Source organism: Cyprinus carpio, chromosome B3 (assembly GCF_018340385.1).
Source record: "Cyprinus carpio isolate SPL01 chromosome B3, ASM1834038v1, whole genome shotgun sequence".
In the NCBI taxonomy this organism is placed as follows: domain Eukaryota; kingdom Metazoa; phylum Chordata; class Actinopteri; order Cypriniformes; family Cyprinidae; genus Cyprinus; species Cyprinus carpio.
In genome coordinates, this window is record NC_056599.1 from 9,644,908 (window position 1) to 9,669,054 (window position 24,147).

General features: G+C 34.6%; 4 protein-coding genes across 5 annotated transcripts; 1 reads left to right on the forward strand and 3 right to left on the reverse strand.

Moving 5' to 3' along the window:
• Window positions 1-577: 577 nt before the first annotated feature.
• On the forward strand, window positions 578-3,050 carry LOC109056180 (28S ribosomal protein S7, mitochondrial). The gene is made up of 5 exons (XM_042719567.1): window positions 578-737; window positions 966-1,154; window positions 1,480-1,543; window positions 2,326-2,493; window positions 2,655-3,050. Exons 1-5 carry the CDS (start codon window positions 694-696, stop codon window positions 2,874-2,876), a joined length of 687 nt encoding a protein of 228 aa, XP_042575501.1. The 5' UTR covers window positions 578-693; the 3' UTR covers window positions 2,877-3,050.
• Window positions 3,051-3,428: 378 nt separating this feature from the next.
• Window positions 3,429-7,831, reverse strand: LOC109056164 (MIF4G domain-containing protein B-like). Of its 2 annotated transcripts, none has more exons than XM_019073396.2 (6): window positions 7,712-7,831; window positions 5,934-6,016; window positions 5,735-5,844; window positions 5,437-5,592; window positions 4,684-4,776; window positions 3,429-4,544 (listed from the first exon to the last, which is right to left on the reverse strand). In XM_019073396.2, the coding sequence occupies exons 2-6, from the start codon at window positions 6,013-6,015 to the stop codon at window positions 4,317-4,319; spliced, it is 669 nt and encodes a 222-aa protein (XP_018928941.1). In that variant the 5' UTR covers window position 6,016; window positions 7,712-7,831; the 3' UTR covers window positions 3,429-4,316. The 2 variants fall into 2 exon arrangements, with proteins under 2 accessions (XP_018928941.1, XP_018928942.1); XM_019073397.2 differs by having other exon boundaries at window positions 5,934-6,083; window positions 7,712-7,819.
• Window positions 7,832-10,467: 2,636 nt separating this feature from the next.
• Window positions 10,468-15,105, reverse strand: LOC122136468. The gene is made up of 10 exons (XM_042719566.1): window positions 15,086-15,105; window positions 13,905-13,997; window positions 13,341-13,493; window positions 13,089-13,157; window positions 12,692-12,787; window positions 12,418-12,501; window positions 12,099-12,194; window positions 11,912-12,010; window positions 11,741-11,778; window positions 10,468-11,619 (listed from the first exon to the last, which is right to left on the reverse strand). The coding sequence occupies exons 1-10, from the start codon at window positions 15,102-15,104 to the stop codon at window positions 11,488-11,490; spliced, it is 879 nt and encodes a 292-aa protein (XP_042575500.1). The 5' UTR covers window position 15,105; the 3' UTR covers window positions 10,468-11,487.
• A 244-nt stretch (window positions 15,106-15,349) lies between these two features.
• LOC109056158 (junctional adhesion molecule-like) lies at window positions 15,350-20,472 on the reverse strand. Its single transcript, XM_042721358.1, has 6 exons — window positions 20,278-20,472; window positions 19,486-19,839; window positions 19,040-19,396; window positions 18,630-18,731; window positions 15,620-15,706; window positions 15,350-15,462 (listed from the first exon to the last, which is right to left on the reverse strand). The coding sequence occupies exons 1-6, from the start codon at window positions 20,324-20,326 to the stop codon at window positions 15,350-15,352; spliced, it is 1,062 nt and encodes a 353-aa protein (XP_042577292.1). The 5' UTR covers window positions 20,327-20,472.
• Window positions 20,473-24,147: the final 3,675 nt, after the last annotated feature.

Genomic DNA, 24,147 nt, shown 5'->3' on the forward strand with positions numbered 1-24,147 from the left:
GAAAGAAAAAAATCACGCTAACGGATCCAAGAGGTGCCTGAAGTTACCCTTCTCTCGCGAGCGCTCATCCCACTCAATGAAATCTAAAACGAAATTTAAAAAACACGGATCTTTCACTCCTAACGCTTTTATTTCAAGTTACACACGGGATTACTTTTACAATACGAGCTATTTCATAATCTCTTCGCCAAAAATTAATTAAATGTTTTTTTAAATTTAAAGGAGAAATAATGCACAGCACGAGTCTATCTGAACTTGTGTGTGTTTCTTTGTGTTTGTTTGTTTGTATTAAATAAAATGAATAAATCTGAGACGCGGGGGGGCAGTACAAATATTTGTAGACATATCTACAAACACGTTTACAGCCATACAGGAAATTAACCAACTGCCTGACTTCTTTTTAGTGTAAATAACTATTACCTAGACACTGAGGAAGAGCAATTTTATAGCTACTATAAATGTAAAATGCAAGACATTAACATTTTTTTTTAAATCAAAACGAATATTTAGTGGCATTATTTTGCTCAGGCAATATTTTAGGACGCATTCTTCATCTGAGGTCCTTTCACGGTCGCGTCAGAGTGAGTTTAACCGCTGATCTGAGATCTGCGTTTGTATTTGTCCTCTAACCGTGGATATAACAGTTTGGTCACCCAAGCTGATCTGAGACAACACTGTTAGATCCTCCTTAAGATGGCAGCCTCCGTCAGACATTTACTGAAGCCCTGGACACCGAGGTACATTTCACTAGTTTTATGTACTTATTTTTGCCAGGAATTTCCTAAACAAGATCTAGGTCACACCAAGTTTTGCTGTGTACTTCTTAATTTGTATGATTTATCGTTGATTCCACGCTGTTTATCGCAAACTAAACCATGTGCTTCAAAATGTTTCTAAATTCACGCCTCAGCTTGTTGTGGTTTCTCTGTGTAACACGCATATTGAGTCATGTGTGTCTCTCTCAGTCTGTGTTTGGTGAGATGGAGTCGGTATAATCCATACTATCTGGATCCGGATCCCAGTAAAGATGCTCGTGTCCCAGAATCAGAGCTCAGTCCTGAAGAAAAAGAGCTGCAGGAACTGAAAACAGTGAGTCCGATCAAAGCAGCGCTGTCCAGCGACACCAGCTCTGCTTTCAATGACCCTCTGATCAGGTAAAAACAAAACGACTCAGCCAACTGCAGGAAACCTTATTATAGCTCCATGAACATAAAAAAAACAGGGGCCAAAGACACATTGAAAATCTATCATTTAAAATAACTAAACCTTATGTAGATTGTTCACTTATATTATGCTTATTGTAATACTGTTTGAACTTTGCTGTAATTAAAATATATATATATATATATATATATATATATATATATATATATATATATATATATATTATTTTACTTTTTTTTCACCCGTGGTCCCAATATTTTGGACCCCACTGTATATGGATCTTTCATAAGCTCTGGTTATGTTTTACTTCAACAGCAAGTTCATCAACATGATGATGCAAGATGGCAATAAAATCCTTGCTAGAGGAATCATGACACAGGTTTTTATCAAATCTCATTATATACACACTAGTGATCAAACGTTTGGAATAATTAGAGTTTTTAACACTTTTTTTCTGCTCATCAAGGCTGATTTTATTTCACCAAAAATGCAGTAAAAACTGTAATATTGTAAATATTATGAACATTTAAGATTCCTCCAGTCTTCAGTGTCACATGATCCTCCAGATACCTTTTTAAAAAAGCTGAATTTTCCGCATCATTCCTCCAGTCTTCAGTGTCACATGATCCTCCAGATACCTTTTTAAAATGCTGATTTGCTGCTCATGAAACATGTCTTATCAATGTTGAAAACAGTTGTGCTGCTTCATATTTTTGTGGAAACTGTGATACGTTACTATTCAAAAGTTTGGGGAAAGTCTTTTTTTATTTTTAACAAAACAACACAAACAAAAAATGTTACAATCTTAAAGATTTCAGTTTCAAATAAATGCTTTATATTCATCAAAAAACTATTTATTAGTTATTTATTTATTATTAATTGATTTCTGAAGATCATGTGACACTTGAGAAATAATTTTGAAAATTCATCTTTGCATCACAGGAATAAATTACACTTTACAGTATTTGACAATTAAAGTTATTTTGAATTGGAATCAATATATTGTTCTATAAGATATTACATCTTCCAGTTTTTCCATGTATTTTTATTAATAAAAAAAAACAGCCTTGTTAGCATAAGAGACATCTTGTACAAATGTTACAAAATTGTACATACAAGTCTCTCACATAATTTCTGCTTGGATGTTTTGTGTCTGTTTAGACGCTGGAGACCATAAAGAGAAAACAGGTGGAGAAATACCACAAATCTCCAGCAGCTAAGAGAGAAGAGATCGAGTGTAATCCATATACCGTCTTCCATCAGGCCCTAGAGAACTGCAAACCCATCATTGGCCTGGCCAGTGTCCAGAAAGGAGGCAAATCTTATCAGGTCAGTGAACAACCTTTAATATTTATTTCACAACTCTGAGACGACCTACTCAGATGTTTGTAGATATGCAACTCAGAATCAGAGTTCAATCAGTGGTTTGCAAATGGCAAATAGGAAGTAGATGTAATCGTGAATCTTACTCTGAATGATTGGTCCTGCAGGTGCCCGTTCCTCTCACAGATAATCGGCGGCGTTTTCTGGCCATGAAGTGGCTGATCACAGAATGCAGAGACAACAAGCACCGTCGCACACACATGTACGAGAAACTCTCGCAGGAGCTGCTGGCCGCCTTCGCTAACGAGGGAAACGTAGTGAAACGCAAACACGACCTACACAAGATGGCCGAAGCCAACAGGGCGTATGCACACTACCGCTGGTGGTAGAGAGAGGACGTCTGGACTCCTAGTTCACCCACAGACCTGATTCGGTTTGGACTGACAGCATCAGGAGTTTGGGATGGTGGGGCATCTCAAAAAAGGACACAAGAAAGTCTGTTATCTTGACTCATAAATACACGTTGTCTTTGTGTGAAAGTAAATAAAGCTAAAAAAAATACATATCCATTTTTAACGAGGATTATTTTTAATACAAGAGTTGGATTTTTTTTTTTTTCATTTCAATTGTAATCTTGTGCTCAAAAATATATATATATTTTTTTTTTTATACTATTTATTGACCAAAACACAAAATCCTCATTAAACACCAAAAAAAAAACATAACTATACAAGTCACTGACTAATCTGCAAGAGCCTGAGGAATCCGTGAGGCCAAAACATTCACTCTTCTTTTCATACCATAAAAATATTAGTCTAGATTTTGTTAACAGATTTACATTTTATAAGATGTATTATAAAACAAATATATAAAGTAGATTTATAAATAACAACATAAAAATAAAAAAAAACCATCTATTTCATTCTAGCAAAATAAAAAAAAACCATCTAAAAATGTATTAAATATATCCCTCCATCTCTATTAAATAAAACCATCTAATAATTTCTAGCATTGTGATTAAAGCCCTTGACACTAATATAAGACCTATATCAAATGAATCATGATTGTAATGCTTCTATTGTAACACTTCGATGATCAAACAGAGATATACTTGAACTTCATTCACTTTCAGAATGATTAACTAAAACGTCTAAAGATCTGTGACCAATGAAAACTACACATACTGTGATTATAGCCAAAAAAGCATTAAAAAGTCCTTTAGCTATAACTTAGTTTTTCTACTTTCCTGCTAAGTAGCCTGCGTTTAACCATGAGTGAACTGCATTATTGCACATATTAATAGTTTGTTCTAGGGAATGCTGGTATTCACGGGGGGGCGTCGGCGTCAACGCCTCTCGTTTACTTTGAATGGAGTGACGTCAAGCATTGCCGAACTGAATTGTGGGTCCGTCGCGCCGCTCCACTGGCGTTGCTCGTGGCAGAAGTTAAAACCTTTTCAAATTTTCAAGCGTCAATGCAAGCATTAGCCAATCGGATCACCTTATGCAAATACCCTAGCGCAGACACTAGCCAATCCCATTCATGCATCACCAGAATAATAATGTGATTGGCTGTTGTCACTATGACAGTTGCATCAGCACCAAGCTTAGACACACCATTTGTCAAGTGTTGAAAGAAAATATGATGAACTTCATGTCACCTCGAGTCAACTTCAAAAAGTCACAACCAAAATCAAAACCCAGTACTGCAACTAACTGCAAACCTCATACCTAGTGAACAAAGGTAAATATAAAAATAAAACCTCCACACTTGGTTCTTACAGATTGCAATTTCATCCCGCTTTCTTGTTTCTCTGATTGGTAGAGGCCTCAGTCCGTCACTTCACTGTAGTAGTATTTCTGAGCTGTTTCACTGAGAGTCCAGCCTCCCGCGCGAAACTCAAGGATCTCGAGCAGGAGCAGGCGGCCCATGGAGCTCAGGTCCTCCTGCAGGAGAAATCCATCCCTCAGGAGATTGAACAGCTCGTCCATGAGCTGCAGGTTCATCTTCTCCAGCTGATCTCCAATACCATGCAGCTGTAACACCAGACAGTCCACCTGAGACAGAGAGAGAGATGGCAAAAGTCAAAAAGTTGTGGTTAATGATTTTGACCCTAATTTTTTTGATGCATTACTAATTTATTTACTCTATTAGTCTATCCAGTTCAATCAACCAGTAATACTGTTGAAGATTCACCTCCTCCTCGTTCTTCAGGGCATCAGATTGGGCCAGTCTGAACAAACAGTCATAGACGGGGTGCACCAGGGCCATCATGGGCATGTTGTTCACCTGCAGCAAACAGATTACAGTTAAAAATTAAGCAATTCAAATAAATTTGCATATGCATTTTTTTTACTAATATAGTTACCATGACAACCTTCCTAATTTTGATTCTGAAATGAAAAGTTCACCCAAAAATGAAAAATGATTGAAAATTCACTCACCCTCAAGCCTTCCAAGATACAGTAGATGAGACTGTTTCTTCATCAGAACAGATTTGGAGACATTTACATCACCTGATCATCAGTGGACTTGTTTTGGTTTGTAAAGGTGCTTGATCTGTGCATATTTCTCTCCTGATTCAGACAAGACCACTAAGAAATTTTATGGATTATGGAAATAACATTTTCAAGTTAAAAATGTCCCAATTATGGATTTGTGTCTTACAAACACGTAGCTTTTCACTTCAGATGTTAGTTGATGGACTGGAGTGATGTGGATTATTGTGATGTTTTTATCAGCTGTTTGGACTCTCATTCAGACGGCACCCATTCACTGCAGAGCATCCACTGGTGACCAAGTGATGTAATGATAAATTGCTCCAAATCTGTTCTGATGAAGAAGCAAACTCCTCTACATCTTGGATAGCCTAAGGGTGAGTAAATTTTGAGCATATATTTTTTGGGTAAACTATTCCATTAAGTATTAAAACAGAAGGCAACTATTCACCTTGAGGTAGTCAAAGATGTTGCAGATGAAGGACACGAGGCAAACCCATTCGTGAGTGGATCTCTTCCGCGTCTCTTCTCTGGCTTTGAATTCCTGCTGCAGTCGGTTCAGAAGGTTACGGCGAAACACGTTCCCGTTGGTCTGTTTGGCCTCTGCCTGAATCACGTGAGTCAATTGATTACAACTCAGTCCTAATAAACTACAAGACAAATGTATTTTTATACACTGAAGAGAATGCAACATGCAAACTTTTAAGTGTTCTGTATAAAAAACATGAGCATGTGGTGCATTTGTTTACCTGGACAATCGTGAAACAGATGCGTCCGGCCTCCCTGCTGAAGATCTGGTCCTTCAGAGACTGGTCCACTATTACATTGGACACTTTCTCCAGGTCAACTGAACCTGGATCTGAGGGGGAAAGAAACAAAAACAACAGCATTTGTGAGCCTAACAGTAAAATACGTCATGCAAAACTGCTGCAGATTAAAGATAATGACCTTTCAAGGCAGTTTTGAGAAGTTTCTGTGTTTCCAAATCAAACGACCGGATCGTGTACTCTTCTTTAGATGAGTTCTCCATTCTGCTTACGACGGGAAGACAGGGAATCAATCAATAACCAACCTTCAGGCACATAAGACAAGTTTTTCCTGTGAAAATAATTGCAAATATCTCAAACAATGTACACTGTCTGGATCAGCAATAAGGAAGAACAAATTAGGCTGAGCTACAATTAAAAATCCAGTTACAGACAAATACTGGCTTAGAGTCAAAACTCAATCTGAATACGAAAAACCCAACATTTTATATGACATTCAGCCAGTGAGCAACATACTCTTAAAAGAAAGATTGTTCTGCATAATTTATTACAAATGAGGAACAGGGAAAAATGTTGCAGAGTACTACTGTTGAAAAAAATTAATAAAACTTTATTTTAAAGAAATAAATCACACAATATTTCTTCCATGTTTTAATTTCAATAGCAAAATCCCCTTTATTTAGCAAAAAATAAAATGTGTTTAAATTTCATTAAAAAGACAAATTAAATTTGGGTGAAACTTGTTTATGGTTTTTCATAATTTTATATTACTTGTAGAAAAACTTTAAACACAACTGTAAATAAGTATAAAGAATGGCATTGGTTTTATTTTTAATGATAAAAATTGTTTTTTTAATTAGGATATTTTTGTGTTTTGCATTGGTACTGAAATTGGTACCGAGAACCGTGGATTTTCACTGGTATCGGTACCGAATACTGAAATTTTGGTACTGTGACAACACTTGCAGACAATGAAAAAAATAATGGGCTAAAAAGTAAATTCCTCATTGTATCTGTTATTTAACATTTGATCATGTTTATATGTAATTCTAGTTATGGGTTTAAAATGAAATGTAGTTGCCAGATACACATATTTGCTGTCATAGAGTTTTGCTGAATGACTAACTATATATCTAAATATGAATCAGAACAATTTCGTGATCGGAAAAGTAAAAATATCCCTGAAAATCAATTCCAGAGCCTTGAAATTGACCCTTTGTTTATAGTATTTGTCTAATTTGCATTAACTACTAGAACATTAATGGCAATGCAGCTCAGACCAGTAACACACTACTGTCATATTGTCACTGTGCTCTTGTGAAACACGTGCTCTTGTGAAACAGGTGATGTGTGAAACACGTGCTGTCATCATCTGACTTTCAAAGGGAATCAGAGCAGCTCGTGTGTTAAACGGGGATTAACGGATTACGACAAACACCATCACCGGCTTGACACTTTCTAAAAAAACACAACGACTACATGATAAACGACTCAAAACTGCTGAGTATTACTGATCAGAAACACTCTTTTCTAAAAGCGATGGCCACTGTAACTTTACAGTCGATCGTAGACCTAATCTGTAACGTTACTTTCCCACGCGCTGTCCAAGCCAAAAGTGAACATACACAAACGCCGAAGAGTTAGCGAAGAAATCAATTATTGTTTTGCTTCTAAGCTCATAACCGCTCAATCAGACAAATAAAACATAATTTAAAGACAACGGCAAATTCAAATTCACACTTTCGCGGCAATATCATGAACATTATGATTGAAACTCTTTAAAATAGAGGTAAGTTACACAATAACACAGGAGCACACCTATCCGTTTACATCTCAGCTTTGATGCGCTATTAGCGGATTTCAGACACTCAACGACACTACGAAATGCATATAACATGTTTTTATACTACTAAAAATGTGAGAGGGATAATATTGCATGTCCATGAGTGAGAAACTTACTTTAAAAACCGGACAAGTAAATAGGCAAATGTTTTTCACCCATCTAATCTTCGCTCTTTTCCGCGGTCTCCCGAGACAACACTATTATCCGTCTTGCCTTATGAATATTAATTACGTAATGTGACGTTGTCTCGGTTGACCTAAATGATTGGCTGACGAGGGCTGGTTCTATTTTAAATATTCATTGCGTTATCCTGGACCACATAGAAAGGTTCAGGAGCAACTTCTGTATGACCACATTCATATTAATAAGAAAAGGGTGACTCTCCATTCCGAAAAAAAGAAAAATGTTCAAAACAAGAAATGTGAAATCACTGTCAAATAAACATCTCAGACTCACCTTATTAATATTAATATCTTTAACTTCAAACTATATGCTAACATACACTACCAGTCAAAAGTTTTTGAACAGTAAGATTTTTAATGTTTTTATTTGTATTTTTTTTTTTATAAATAATTTTCTTCTGCTCACCAAGCCTGCATTTATTTGATCCAAAATACAGGAGAAACAGTAACATTTTGCAATATTTTTTACTATTTAAATTATTCTTATTTTTCTTTTACTATTTTCTATTTGATAATATTTAAAAATGTATTTTTTTTCCTGTGATTTCAAAGCTGAAAATTTAGCATCATTACTCCAGTCACATGATCCTTCAGAAATCATTCTAATATTCTGATTTGCTGCTCAAGAAACATTTATTATTATGTTGAAAACGGCTGACTAGATTTTTTCAGGTTTCTTTGATAAATATGAAAGTTCATAAGAACAGCATTTATCTGAAATAGAAATCTTTTGGAACATTATAAATGTCTTTATCATCACTTTTGATCATTTTAAAGCATCCTTGCTAAATAAAAGTATTAATTTCTATAATTTATTTCCCCCCCAAAATAAATAAATAAATAAATAAATGATAAAAATGATAGGCCTACTGACTCCAAGCTTTTGACTGAATGGTGTATAATGTTACAAAAGCTTTTTATTTCAGACAAATGCTGATCTTTGGATCGTTCTATTCATCAAAGAATCCTGAAAAAAAAAAAAAAATGTACTCAACTGTTTTATATTAATAATCAGCAAATCATCATATTAGGATGATTTCTGAAGGGTCACATGACACTGAAGAGTGGAGTAATGATGCTGAAAATTCAGCTTTGATCACAGCAATAAATTACATTATAAAATATATTCAAAGAAATATTTATATAGTAAATAGAAAGCAGTTTTTGCTTAAATCCGTCAAATAAATGCAGGCTTTCAGACCGCTTTAAAAAAAAAAAGAAAAATGTACTGTTGGTGCCCTAGGTGAGATTTAGATAAGAACTCGGTAGTTTAAAATAAATGCAGATGTTGAAGTGCCTTGTAGGTATGAGCAGAAGAGAACAACTTACAGTGACAAGTATTTAACAACAAAAAAATATGACAATATCAAATGCCTAAAATAGTAGCATTTTGTAGTTTATTTGTAGATGATAGCCAGGTAGCAAATTTGAATGATAGCAGGTAGCTAGCTATTAGTCTAAAGCATATCCAGCATTTCAGTTTTGTGCAAGTGGAATGACATACTTAAACGTAATCATTTCATGAATGCTGTGTCAGTGTTGACACTTTTTGTTTAAGCATGTTATGAAATAAAAAACATAACAGGCTATTTTAAAATAGGCTACTACATAAAGATGTAGTAAATACACAGTCGTTAACTTGTGATTTTACCTCTACATTGATATTTTTCTGCTCTTCTTTGTTGTCGTTTTCTTTTACCTCTACATTGATATTTTTCTGCTCTTCTTTGTTGTCGTTTTCTGCATTGTGCCCCTAAAATTTTCTTTTTTTTCACTAATTTTTTTTTTCTCAGAAATTATACTTTAAGAGCACATAAATGGCAAAACTATTTTAACTGCGTGCCCCATGCATAAGTAATGCATTATGATGATGTATTATAATTACGTCATGCAGAAAGTATTTAAATTAGCCCAAAACATGACATGTTGTCAAATTTTATGCTTTTTCGTTGATGTGAATTTTATTTTTTTCCAACATTATTTTAATCAGTTTGATGATCGATCAGTACAAAAAATTATGTTAATTGTCAGAATCTGCTCCCCAAACATATCGCTCCCAAACAACACAACCGCCACAATAAAAATCAAATAAAACCAAAAAACAAAAAACTTTTGTGCGGCGACCCCCAGTCATTTTGAAGCCCTAGGCAACTGCCTATGTACCTTTGCCCCGGGCCGGCCCTGTGTAGGCTGATTATTCTTACTGATTGAAACAAATGTGCTTCAGACAGGATAAAGAGTATGAAAAGTGCTTTGAGTTGCTGCAGAAAAAAATAAAATTAAATAAATTTGAGCAAAAACAAAAACATGTTGCTGGAGACAGTAGATACTATTGGGAGACAGGCTTATTGAAAATGCCAACGAAACTTTTCTGAAGACAGTCGGTTCCCTTCAGAGATACATTCATATAAAACACCCGCTACGTGTTTTGATTTTGAAACGTGTAGTGCTAATGTTTATTCATCAAAGTCAAATGCCACAAATAAATAAATTGATGGTAAACACTGGTAATGTATACGGAAATATCGGTGTTTAAAAATGATATCACTGTTATTGAAAAAAAAAAAATACATTGCAACACATATTGATATTTAATTATTGTCCAGCCCTAACACTTTATAATGTCAGTGAATTCTAAAAAAAAAAGCATACTGAGTTGGGTCAGGCGGAGATCACATCCTTGGGGCAGATTGTAATTTCTTGCAAAATATTTATTATAATATACAGAGCGATGCAGATCATATTTTAATACTACATGAGATCATGTGTTTGAACTTGGTACAAAAAATATGAAAAATAAATTAAAAAATATTATAATAATAAATAATACATTTAAAAATACTTCTGAATAATAAAATAAACATGTAGGCCTATAACAATATCCTGTAAAACAAAGGTCTTCTTACATTTAAGATGATACCTTACACAAATTTATCAGAGGCAGAATCTTGTCATATATACAGTAACATCATCTCAGAAGTCAATGTGCATAAACATCCCAAAGAGAAGAAAAAGGTAGAACATGTTTCACAAAAAATGTCAGTGAAAAAAGCAACAGAAGAGCATATTATGTTATACATTCAACTCTGGATCCACTTTGCAGCTTACTCTGGCCAGAAACATACCCCTAACTCTTGAAAGAGAGTCACAATAAAGTTACAGTAAAATTTAACATTCCTCAATACCCATTTTGGTACTAAAGAAAAATAATGCTGATTGCTTTAGTAAATACTGTCGTAAGTGCTCTAAGCACTTTTAAAGCATAGTCAGCAATAACATAAGAACAAAGATGAGAAAGTGCATATTTTAACAAATTACATAAAGTAAATAATTTACATAGGCTACATATTACATGTAAAATATTTAAATGCATAAAAATATAAAAGTTTGAGAGTATATAAACAATTTTTGAGTCACTTCAAACACTTAAGTCACTTCAAAGTAGAATTCAGCATAGTTTGGCAACCACAATACCAATGGCACAACAGTGCAGTTATAAAAATAATTCAGGCTGAAATATGATGATGTGCAGTGCACCAATGTCTGCTGCTAATAGTTATGCAGACAAAAAATAAATAAATAAATAACAAATGGCATGTTCGATGGTTTTACCCTCAGAAATTTTTAATTCCATGAAAACCTCTGCCCAGTGAGAAAGGTTCAGTCAGATCTTCTAGAAAGTGCAGTTCACTTTACTGTTAGTTGATCTCCTATTCTTTATGCTCCTCGCTGTTCTCGGATACTTTTCTCAGAGTTTCCATTTCAACGGATTCTCCAGTCATCTGGTTCATATCTACACTGGTGTGCTTTGTACCAGGAGTCGCATTATAATCTATCGACATCTGCAATTAAAAGAAAAACGTATTTAAGTGACATATTTCTATTGTTGTCCATTTTAAATATCAGTGCATTTAAAATGATTGTATTATTTAACCAAATTCATATGTAATCATAAAAACTCACCCGAGAAGCCTCCTGAGACTCGGTGTTGACGGGTTTCCCTGAGATGTGAGAGAGGAAAAGATATGAAGATTAGTTACAATTGATCAGGCTCAGTTCATGCACAGATGCGGCAAAGGCAGCATGATAGATGATTCACACATAGTGATAAAATCCATTTCAGGTCATACTTACAGGATGCAAGAAGGGATAAAATCAGCAATGCTACAGTGAAAAGCCACTCAGACAGAAAGACAATGGCTCTCAAATCTCCCACCAGGCGTACACCATAAACTGTGGAAGGAGATTCATTTTTAAGCAAGCAGTATGTTTTGACCCTACATGGCCTTAGGAATCTCATTATAATGTTGTGTCCACTCACCTGCTTTCATTATCAGTTCTGTCATCAGTGCAGCAGAGTTCACTAAAACAAGACCAGCTGATCCATACAGGAACATCATTTTCCTCATGCTGAGCTCTGTAGGGCAGAGTTAAACATTTTGTTAGTTCATTAAGGAACTGTGAATGAGTGAACAAGTTAATGATTTTAGACACAGCCATAGTTTTCTGACTGGCTGCAGTATTATAATCCCCGGCAGAATCACAACACTTATCCAGACCTTAAGATTTGTGGATGAGAATGAAACAGGAGGACTGAAAAAACAACACATGAACGAGAAAGAAGCTGATTGATACTTTACTCTCATAATAGACTGGGACTTCAGAAAATGCAAGCACCCACAAGGCTTGAACAAATCCTGCCAAACAGACCGGTCCTGCATCAGCTGTAAATAAAAAAAGTCTTTATTAAAAAGCAGAAAAGTCTTATTTATTGCCCATAATTATTTATCTCTCGTTCTATTTTATATTCAACAGACCAATGTTAAAAATTAACAGATGTACACTTGCATGTATGATAAAAAAAAAATGGTTTAAACTTTTTAATATCTTTAAATATTAGAAATATGTTCACACCTTTTTCATTTCTCAAGAGCATAATGTAAAAATACACCATTACGCCACTCATCACAATCTTCATTAACCAAATTAAATAATATAGACAACGTAGACCTGAAAAGACAAAAGAAACAGTGAAAACAGGCTCATGAATAAAAATAGTTACTGAGTGAAGCTGTGACTTGTGAAACAGCTGATTTAGATGGAAACTGATTTATTTTTATTTTTTTGGAAACTGATTTTTTTTTTTTTTAAGAGACATAACTAGCTCTGACACATTTAGGTGAACATTCAACAGTATTTGAACAAAAGTACAATAAATGTGATATGCATATATTTAAACGTGTATTGTATACCCATCTACTGATTAATTTCTCCAGTCATAATAGAGCAAAATATAATTTCTCATACTTACAGCATTTCTTTTCATTCCAAAATAAATAAGACAACCAATGAAGTACTGGTAGAGCTGTAATAATAAACACTAAAAAAAGAGAGAGGCAGTTAGAGTAAGGAGATAAATCGTCACAATAACTACATGACCAGCTTCTTCTTTCACTTTTATTTATGCTGTGTAAGAAGCAGACAAAACTGAACGTTCCTCAAGCATAGTGATTAGTTAATTATCATTCAGTATCTGCTCAAGTTTTAAAATGTTCCTGCTTACCTTTATTGGAGGCAAAATGAGTGTAGAGCAGAAGGGCGAGCTGGAATGAAGGCAGCCATGAAAAGCTACTAGTAGCTACAAAGAGTCTAACTTTTCTGTACATCCTTCTCCTTAACTCTCCACAGCATGACAGCAACTTCTCTTCAGCCAATTCTATAAAAAAAAAAAAAAAAAAAAAAAATGTGTGCATTCAGTATCAACACATAACAAATCTAAACAAATATATTTCACACTTACTGCATATCTAAGATGTATACAATAAATGTCCTAAAGAAGCATTGTTTGAATGTCAGTTTTGAACAAATAAATAATAATAATTAAATAATCTTCTCTGGCCATAAATCATCAAGAACAATTTGAATGAAGTGGTTGTGTGAATTGTTTAAAAAGGTGAAATATGCAAATTGTTCTAGATTGTACTGATATTAATTCTGAGTTAAAACAACTATCCTCTATAAAAATTATGTATGAAAAAAAAGTCTGTGAATGTTGTGTCTTCAACAATGCATTAAAACAAGATATCCTCATCTTGTGGATAATGCTCCATAATGGGCGAATACTCACGTGTAATGAAGAGGAGACACATCAGGACGAGTAAACTGATGGTGACTGTTCTGATCACTGCGCTGATGTTTTCAAAATGTTCAGCTAAAAGTACTGACACAAATATTAATTATTAATTTAAACTTAATGGTATATTTTACTATTGTGCACGTAAAAAACTTAACTCTTTGCTGAGCACACATCCTGCGCTCTCTGCCGACACGTACGGCCGGAGGTCTGCTCTTCCTTCGTCTTCTCCACGTTCAGAGGAGAGATTGTGGCATCCAGGCGGGACTATTCTATTGTGGGAGCTGCCGACAAGTACTTATATATATATGATATATATATATATATAGGGAGTATATATATAAAACTATATAGCACAGTGGTTTGTGAAAGTTTTCATACCCCTTCATTTTTTTTCATGTTGTTTTGTTATGTTGCAGCCAGAGTTGGGTATAACAAGTTACACAGAAATGCGTAACTGTAATCTAATTACTTTTTCTGGTAACGCAGTAAAGTAATGCGTTACATTTTAAATTTATGTAATTTGATTACAGTTAATTATGTCAATAAAATTACATTACTTTTAGGTACCAAATGCAGTGTTAAAAAATTATGAACTAAAAAATCATGTTTTTCAGGCCAATATGCCCTTTAATAAATCACCGGACAACGTGTGCTATAATGCAGGATGAGTCTTTTTAGATTTAGATGCAATGAAAGGTCGTATTTCAATTCGTATGAATCATATTTCAAAATGTTGCACTCAACATATTTTAGTCTGTCATTATAGTTATTCAATTGAATTTGCCGCAGGTTAACTTCACTCGAAGTGTAGTAACATCTACAAGCGATATGAATGCTCCTGAGCTAAATTTCAGCTTACCCAGATAAGGGTATGAATACTTATACATTTTAATAAACTTGCAAAAATGTTAAAAACCTGTTTTTTGATAATGTTGTTTTTTGATTTACCTGTTTTTTGCTTTACCATTATGGTGTATGGAGTGTAGCTTGATGTGGGAAAAAAGTAATTTAAAGCAGTATAACATAAGGCTGCAACATAACAAAACGTAAAGTTTAGTTTTCAAGATTATTTACCTGAATACACAACCACCACAAACTCATATATATATATAAACTGGATAAGCTAAACATAAACTAAGGATAAATTAAGTTTAGTTTTCAAGATTATTTACCTGAATACACCACTGCCATAAATGCTAAAAAAAAATCATAATAAATAAATAAAAACAACAAATAATAATAAAAAAAAAAAATAGTAAAACCATTCAAATAACAAAAATCATAATAAATAAATAATAATAATAAATAATAATAAAAACAAATAATAGTAATTCTTGTCTAATCCCTTTTAGCGTTATGTATAGCTACGACAAACCTCAGTAGACACAGATATTATGTAAAATCTAAATATAAATAAGTTAGTTTTATAAAGCAATTTATTTAAAAAAAAACCAACCTGGTAAATCTGTGGCTAATGGTGTAACCCAAAACAACCTCAATGGCCCCAGAATATAGAGCATACAGCAAGAGATGGTCTCATACAGAGAACCTGAAACACATTATTTTGATGATAAAAAAAAAACTCTGAAATATACAAATATAATTGGTATAACCATTCTAAATGAATGCATTAAGTTGTAATTAAGTTGTAAAGTCTATGTTGGATTTATTAAAAGATCTCAGATAAAATAGTCCTGATGAAATACCTTCAATAAAATGCCAGATGATTGAAGTCAACAGCATAGTAATAAACGGGCAAAGGAAAAGACAAACTTGAAGACACAGCCTTGTCTCTAAAATGGAGATACATACCAGCTCCAGTTAGAACTGAAAATTGTTTATTTATAAACACCCACACACACACACACACACACACACACACACACACACACACACACACACACACACACACACACACACACAGAGAGAGTTTGTGAACCCCTTGCAGAATCTGTGAACATGTGAGTAATTTTAACAAAATAAGAGAGATCATACAAAATGCATGTTTTATTTAGTACTGTCCTGAGTAAGATATTTTACATAAAAGATGTTTACATTTAATCCACAAGACAAAAAAAATAAATAAATAAATAGCTGCAATTATAAAAATAACCCCGTTCAAAAGTTTGTGAACCCTTGGTTTTTAATATTTTGTTTGCTTGTTTGTTTTTCTGTTTTGTGATTGCTGTTCATGAGTCCTGTGTTTGTTCTGAACAGTTAAACTGAGCTCTGTTCTTTAGAAAAATCCTGCAGCTCCTGCATCTTTTGCATATTTGAACCCTTTCGAGCAGTGACTGTATGATTTTGAGATCCATCTTTTCACACTAAGGACAACTGAGGGACTCAAACACAACTATTAAAAAAGGTTTAAACATTCACTAATGCTCCAGAAGGAAACACGATGCATTAAGAGCCGGGTGGGAAAACGTTTTGTATTTGAAGATCAAGGTAAATTGTACTTAATTTGTCTTCCGATAAACATGCAAGTATCTTCTGTTGCTTCCAAAGGGCAGTACTAAATGGAAACAAATTATATTTCTACAAAATAAGAACAATTTGGACATCTTCATCCTGTTCAAAAGTTTTCCTGTTCGAGCTTTTTTTAATAATTGTGTTTGAGTCCCTCAATTGTCCTCAGTGTGAAAAGATGGATGTCAAAAAAATAAAACAATCACCTCTAAAAAGTTCAAAAATACTAAAAATACTCTTAAAAAAAAAAAAATTCAGCACATGGACAATTATTATTAATCAAAAGAACAGCAGGCAGTTTAATTGTTCAGAACAAACATGGGACTCATGAACAACCATCACAAAACAAAAAAAAAAACAGTTGTGTATCATCCAGGTAACCACACACAGTATTAAGAACCAAGGGTTCACACTTGAACGGGGTTATTGTAAAATATCTTACTCAAGGCAGTACTAAATAAAAAAATAAAATAAAAAATAAAAAAACCATGCATTTTGTATGATCTCTCTTATTTTGTTAAAATTACTCACATTTTCAAAGATTCTGCAAGGGGTTCACAAACGTTGGCATGCCACTGTGTATATATATATATATAAACATATATAGAATATATTGAATATATACAGTCGTGGCCAAAAGTTTTGAGAATTACATAAATATTAGTTTTCAAAAAGTTTGCTGCTAAACTGCTTTTAGATCTTTGTTTCAGTTGTTTCTGTGATGTACTGAAATATAATTACAAGCACTTCATACGTTTCAAAGGCTTTTATCGACAATTACATGACATTTATGCAAAGAGTCAGTATTTTGCAGTGTTGGCCCTTCTTTTTCAGGACCTCTGCAATTCGACTGGGCATGCTCTCAATCAACTTCTGGGCAAAATCATGACTGATAGCAACCCATTCTTTCATAATAACTTCTTGGAGTTTGTCAAAATTAGTGGGTTTTTTTGTTTGTCCACACCGCCTCTTGAGGATTGACCACAAGTTCTCAATGGATTAAGATCTGGGGAGTTTCCAGGCCATGGACCCAAAATTTCAACATTCTGGTCCCCGAGCCACTTAGTTATCACTTTTGCCTTATGGCACGGTGCTCCATCGTGCTGGAAAATGCATTGTTCTTCACCAAACTGTTTGTTGGGTTGTTGGAAGAAGTTGCTGTTGGAGGGTGTTTTTGGTACCATTCTTTATTCATGGCTGTGTTTTTGGGCAGAATTGTGAGTGAGCCCACTCCCTTGGATGAGAAGCAACCCCACACATGAATGGGGTCAGGATGTTTTACTGTTGGCATGACACAGGACTGATGGTAGCGCTCACCTTTTCTTCTCCGGACAAGCCTTTTTTCCAGATGCCCCAAACAATCGGAAAGGGGGACTTCATCGAAGAATATGACTTTGCCCCAGTCCTCAGCAGTCCATTCACTATACTTTCTGCAGAAGATCAATCTGTCCCTGATGTTTTTTTTTTTTGGAGAGAAGTGGCTCTTTGCTGCCCTTCTTGACACCAGGCCATCTTCAAAAGTCTTCGCCTCACTGTGCGTGCAGATGTGCTCACACCTGCCTGCTGCCATTCCTGAGCAAGCTCTGCACTGGTGGCACTCCGATCCCGCAGCTGAATCCTCTTTAGGAGGACGATCCTGGCGCTTGCTGGACTTTTTTGGACGCCCTGAAGCCTTCTTTACAAGAATTGAACCTCTCTCCTTGAAGTTCTTGATGAACCTATAAATTGTTGATTTAGTTGCAATCTTATTAGCCACAATATCCTTGCCTGTGAAGCCATTTTATGCAACACAATGATGGCTGCACGCGTTTCTTTGCAGGTCACCATGGTTAACAATGGAAGAACAATGATTTCAAGCATCACCGTCCTTTTAACATGTCAAGTCTGCCATTCTAACCCAATCAGCCTGATATAATGATCTCCAGCCTTGTGCTCATCAACATTCTCACCTGAGTTAACAAGATGATTACTGAAATGATCTCAGCAGGTCCTTTAATGACAGCAATGAAATGCAGTGGAAAGGTTTTTTTTGAGATTAAGTTAATTTTCCATGGCAAAAAAGGACTATGCAATTCACCTGATCACTCTTCATAACATTCTGAAGTATATGCAAATTGCTATTATGAAAACTTAAGCAGCAACTTTTCCAATTTCCAATATTTATGTAATTCTCAAAACTTTTGGCCACGACTGTAGAATAAAGAATATAGAATAAATATTTGAAGCCTATTTCTCATATAAACATACCTTGATTTTCTGATCCAGAGTAAACAAGCCAGCAAAGCAGAAGTGCAGATACAGGTGCAATAATACAGAGAATCAACACAGTTATGTGTAGCCAAGAGAAACCTGTCAAACAAACATCAGTTACACAATGTGTGACACTGTATGGAACTAAACAGCTAAATGGAACTCAGGTACTGAATTCTGGGGTAAGCCAATATATTTAGAATTTTTACTGCTGTACCACTCTAGACAAACAAGGTTTCATTAGGGTCCTAACTAGAATGTATGTGAGTCAAAAAAAAGGTGCTACAAAAACAAAACAACAACAAAGAACCTTTCTGGCATAAGGAGGTCTAGGTAAATGGTAACAAAATTGTTAATATCACAAGTTTGTGTGGTTTAGATTGTTTTCTTATTTATCTGTGACTCACCCAGTTGCTCCAAATCTGCAGTTGCATTGGCTGAAAGTCCTCCAGCAAACACTTGACACATGTAAACTCCTTTATCCTCAGTTCTGACACTCTTCAGTCTGAGAGAGAAGTTTCCTTTGGGGATTTCATCAGTGAAGAACTCAACTCTGTCTCTGTATCGCTCATCTGATGAATCTGATAAAGTCTGATTGTTTTGGAAGAGTAGAACCAGAATATCTTCATCTTCATCTGTTTTCTTCCATGAAACCTCTTCAATGTGTTCAGGTGTGATGTGAGAGTCTACAGAGCAGTTCAGAGTGACGTCCTCACCCACAGACGCAGATATGGAGCGACTCGATCCTGATACTAGCAAACGCTCTGGAAGAAAGAATAGCTGAAATATTACAGAATGAAATATAGCCTAGTTTTTGTTTTAAATTCTGATGTAGAAACTGATTCACACTCACCAACATCTTTTATTTCAACTAAAGTTTTGTCAGCAACCTTTTGACTGTAAACTTTACATCTGTAAACCCCTTTGTCTTCAGCTCTCAGATTGTCCAGACGGAGGGAGAAGTTTCCATGTTGAATCTGATCAGTAAAGAAATGAGCTCTATCATGATAATCCTGCTGCTGGGCCTCTGCTCGACTCTCACCATCTTGATACAGATGAACCAGAGTCTCCGAGTCAGTTCTTTTCCACACAACTTTCACTTGTTCTGCTACTAAAGGCGTCTCAACATAACAGGGCAGAATGACAGAGCCACCCAGACGTACAACCAGAGGACCAGAGGGACCTCGAACAATAAACCCCAGGGTATCTGTGTGTTTGAGAGAGAGAGAAATAAATATAATAATTGTTATAAAGTTACAATAGACCTTAATATAAATATAATTACATGAATTGTTTAATAATAATTTTAGAAATACTAGGCTAAAATTTTCAAGACATATAATTTAAGTGGTTTAAGGGGTCTCACAACACCAATGAATTATTATGGAGCCCCTCAGAAAACAATAGGCATCTTGAAAAAACACCGTTCAAAAAAACAGACACGCGCTGTACCACACCGGAAATAGGACATTTAAAAAATTTTACCTTTACTTTCTCTCTTAAATGTTTAAAGGTTAATAAAGGACACGTGATTACCATGGAAAAGGCATTTTGCTTTTAAATGTCATATAACTGTAACGAGAGTAATGAAAAATTAAACATTTTTTACTTCCTATAGCATTAAATCTAAACAAACAATACATACCATCAGATATTATAAAGTTGAGCATCAAAACACACTGCAGGAAATGCATCTTAAAATGCTCTCTTACGAAACTCTCATTATTTCCAGTGTAAATGATAAGAAACGACTAATTTCTTATGCATCTCAGTGCGACACAAAGGCAACCGTTTTGCTTTCTTGTTTTTGTGATTTTGAAGGCACCTAAGGAAGTGGTTTAGCTCAAGTGAGTGCAGTGAGTGTAAACAAGTGTGTCGCGTGATCATGAGGAAATGTGAGGTAATATGAGATTACTTTTAAGCTGTTAGCACAAAGGAAATAAGATATAATTATTGATATTGCGTTTACATCTTTGATTGTATTATTTTGATAAAGTCAATACAATAATTAACTTTAAATTATTTAATTAAAATTTTTGTCAACTGTAAAAAGTTGTTTTATAGAGCTATCTAGTGGTTAGCAGAGGAGTTGACAGTGGAACTCATCTAAAAGTTCTTCTTCTTCTTCTTCTTCTTCTTCTTCTTCTTCTTCTTCTTCTTCTTCTTCTTCTTCTAAGGAAAGAAGCCCAGAGGGACACCTTGAAATGCCTTGTCCTCAAGAAGACCAGACCGACAGAGACCTCACCTGCATCTTTATATAGAAAGTCTGTTGTGTGTTGTAAGCAAAAAAAACCGACAATAATAAAATAATAAAATAAATAAATAAATAAATAAATAAATAAAAAGTTTCCCTAGAATTTCACGTGTTTATTTAAGTGAAATTCATTTATATCAAGAGGAACTCACCAATAACTTCAGATAGCTAATGACTTTAGATAAAAAAAGAAAGATTCTGTGTTTAAATATGAGCACTTTGACTTGATGTTGTGCATCGTAGTTACAGTTCTGAGCATCATACTCTTATCAGCAGACGTAAAATAATAGTGCAAGCTTTACTGTCATAATAATGTCACTTAAAAAATAAAATGTCACTTTTCTGAGGTGGGACTGAGTTCATTTAACCAGCATTAGCAGCAGTCAGGGTCCAGAGTTTGGGATGGTGTCATGACAAAAGCAGTGCAGTATCCAATGGGAACGTGATATAATGCCATAAAAAACCTGCTCAGAATGGATCTAATGAGGTTTTTATGCTTGTGTCAACATGGCCAAAAACTAGTTTGACACATTGGAGTAGCAGTGATAGTCTACAGAGAAGAGATGTGTGTGTGTGTGTGTGTGTGTGTGTGTGTGTGTGTGTGTGTGTGTGTGTGTGTGTGTGTGTGTGTGTGTGTGTGTGTGTGTGTGTGTGTGTGTGTGTGAGAGAGAGAGAGACCTTGTTTTTATATCCTGCTGGGGACTGAATACACACCAAGTCATGGGGACTCATGTCACAGTGGGGACCTAATTTGAAGTTTTTTTAATTAAAAATTAAATAATTGTAGGGTTGGGGTAGGGCAATAGAATATATGGTTTCTGAAAAGCCATTACGTCTATGGAGAATCCCTACAAGGATTGCAAACCAGACAGTTCCATGAAAGATGCAGAAATAATGTTTTGTGCTAATGTTTTGAGAACATTATTAAAGACCAGAGAACATTCTACAGACATTCTATTAATGTTACTAGAAGAGTATTAATAGGTTTATTAATACTAGAAGATATTAATAAACATTAACATCTCGATTTAACATTTATCATGGACATTTTTTGTAAATGTGCTTTTAAACAGTGTGTATTGTGACAAGCACAATACAAATAAACTTGACTTGACTGAGAGGCTGTGTTAGTGGTCATACCTGCAGCAAAGTTCAGTTAAAGTGCGTGAAGTAGATCTGTTATCTCAAAAATGACACATGGTCTCACAGTAGGCTATAGCGTTATATGTGCACCTTATACATTCATCAGAGCACCAACATACCAGAGCCATAGGTATGATTTTCTGTCTGTTTGACCTTTTTTTTTTTTTTTTTTTTTTTTTTTTTAAAGTCTCATGCTGGGTAGGAAGGAAACGGCCTCCATTCCCTGCTCCTCCTCTTCCTGTATCTGTGTGTTTCCCTTCTTCTGCCCAGATCATCCTGCACTTTATTTTTACCATTTTTATGATGCCCATTCTCCACTGATCTGTGGAAAGTCCACAGATGTGTCTGTCTCTATTCTATTATACTCAAGACATACTGATTTATAGCCATTTATTGACCTATCAGAGAAGATAAAAGAACATTTTGATAATGCAGCTCTGATAAAAAGGGATAGTTCATAACAACAACAAAAATAATACATTAACAAACCTGCATATATTTATTTGTTTTTAAGAAAATAAGTTATAAGAGAATTTTCATTTTAGGGTGAACTATTCCTTTAAGACTCCCAAGTCAAAGTGCCTACTGATTAGAAACCACAGTAATACCAAAACATTTTCATGATATGAAACTTCCTTTTCCTCCTTAACTGCCTGCCTTAACTTTCTGCTTTTAGACCAAAGCGAACTACCATTGTCCCCAATGGAAGCCTATTTTTGCAACATAAGAAAACAAAGCATGAATTGGCAATTCATAATTATGACATAAAATGCAATGAGATAAAAAGTATAAATAACGACATGAGTGGAAATTATGACATACCAAGTCATAATTATGACATAAATAGTCAAACATTAGACTACATTAAAATTATGACTTATCTCATTTACTTATCTAATTTACATCTCATGAATATGATTTAGTATGTCATAATTTAATGTCTTTATTATGACATTTATGTCATAATTTAATCTTTTTATCTCATAAATATGATTTTTTTAAATGTCATATTTATGATTTACCAAAGAATTTTTCTTATGTGGTGGAAATGTACATCCATTCTTGTCAACATAAATTAGATCAAATAAAAGGAAAGCTGTGTGAGTGATTCTCATACAAACCAGAACATGGATATTTGCTAAATGTCTAAATGTACGTATATTCTCAAACACATCCACTTTAGTCAATCAACATTTCTGACAGTCAACAGTACACTGTAAAATGTTCTCTGTTTCATGGATGTAACTTGCTTCTGGGGTTTGAGCTCAGTGTGTGACCTTTATTACTTGCTACCTGCCCTGTTAGTGGTTCCCTACCTCGTTCCTGGAGGCCCCCCAACACTTCACATTGTGCATCTCTCCTTTGTCTGACATACCCATTTCAGGTCTTGGGGTCTCTACTAATGAGCAGATGATCTGAATCAGATGTGTTCGATTAAGGAGACATGGAAAACATGCAGTGTTGGGGGGCCTCCAGGAACGTGGTTGGGAACGACTAACTACTACTTATGCAATTTGTGTACTTTCACATAAGCCACTGTGATAAGAAAGCTGCAAGGATCACTGATGTAACTGCTAAAAGAACATCAAAAAAAAAAAAAAAAATACGTCTATCAGTATAAAGCCTGCCAGTCACAAAAACCCACACATAAACCCTTCCATTCACAAAAAAACACACAAAAAAAAAAAAATTAAGACTGTGTCTAAAAGAAAAAAAAAAAAGACTGTGTCTATCAGTTATGAGAAGAACATAATTTATACTACATTTTATACATATTTAAGGCAACATTAATAGCAGTGTTTCAGTGAAATCAGAAATGTCCAAACTGCAAGCACAACAATTACAATAATAATAATAATAATAATAATAATAATATAATAATAAATTAAATAAACCAAATTATTCAGTAATATGAAACTGGACTTGGACCACAATGGAGATCCAGGTTCTAACTTTAAATACTGAAAACCATCCAGAACTTGGCACAAATGTAAAAAAAAAAAGAAAAAAAAAAGAAAGAAAGAAAGAAAGAAAGAAAGAAAACTGCTCTTAGTATAATCTTAACTGGCATCAGAGCTTTGTGAACTAATAAAACACAAAGCATTTCTCTTTTACTGC

What these genes read in the sequence shown, in the direction of transcription:
- LOC109056180 (XM_042719567.1), top strand. Translation starts at nt 694, where the DNA reads ATGGCAGCCTCCGTCAGACATTTACTGAAGCCCTGGACACCGAG. An exon ending in TTCAATGACCCTCTGATCAG is followed by an intron (nt 1,155 to 1,479) that starts GTAAAAACAAAA and finishes TTACTTCAACAG; the next exon opens with CAAGTTCATCAACATGATGA. An exon ending in CTAGAGGAATCATGACACAG is followed by an intron (nt 1,544 to 2,325) that starts GTTTTTATCAAA and finishes GTGTCTGTTTAG; the next exon opens with ACGCTGGAGACCATAAAGAG.
- LOC109056164 (XM_019073396.2), bottom strand. Translation starts at nt 6,015, where the DNA reads ATGGAGAACTCATCTAAAGAAGAGTACACGATCCGGTCGTTTGATTTG. An exon ending in ACATCTTTGACTACCTCAAG is followed by an intron (nt 4,777 to 5,436) that starts GTGAATAGTTGC and finishes TGTTTGCTGCAG; the next exon opens with GTGAACAACATGCCCATGAT. An exon ending in CCCTGAAGAACGAGGAGGAG is followed by an intron (nt 4,545 to 4,683) that starts GTGAATCTTCAA and finishes TCTCTGTCTCAG; the next exon opens with GTGGACTGTCTGGTGTTACA.
- LOC122136468 (XM_042719566.1), bottom strand. An exon ending in TTGGAATGAAAAGAAATGCT is followed by an intron (nt 12,788 to 13,088) that starts GTAAGTATGAGA and finishes TTGTCTTTTCAG; the next exon opens with GTCTACGTTGTCTATATTAT. An exon ending in GCTCTTGAGAAATGAAAAAG is followed by an intron (nt 12,502 to 12,691) that starts GTGTGAACATAT and finishes TTTTATTTACAG; the next exon opens with CTGATGCAGGACCGGTCTGT.
- LOC109056158 (XM_042721358.1), bottom strand. Translation starts at nt 20,326, where the DNA reads ATGCATTTCCTGCAGTGTGTTTTGATGCTCAACTTTATAATATCTGAT. An exon ending in AGTTGAAATAAAAGATGTTG is followed by an intron (nt 19,397 to 19,485) that starts GTGAGTGTGAAT and finishes TCTTTCTTCCAG; the next exon opens with AGCGTTTGCTAGTATCAGGA. An exon ending in TGCAGATTTGGAGCAACTGG is followed by an intron (nt 18,732 to 19,039) that starts GTGAGTCACAGA and finishes TTTGTTTGACAG; the next exon opens with GTTTCTCTTGGCTACACATA.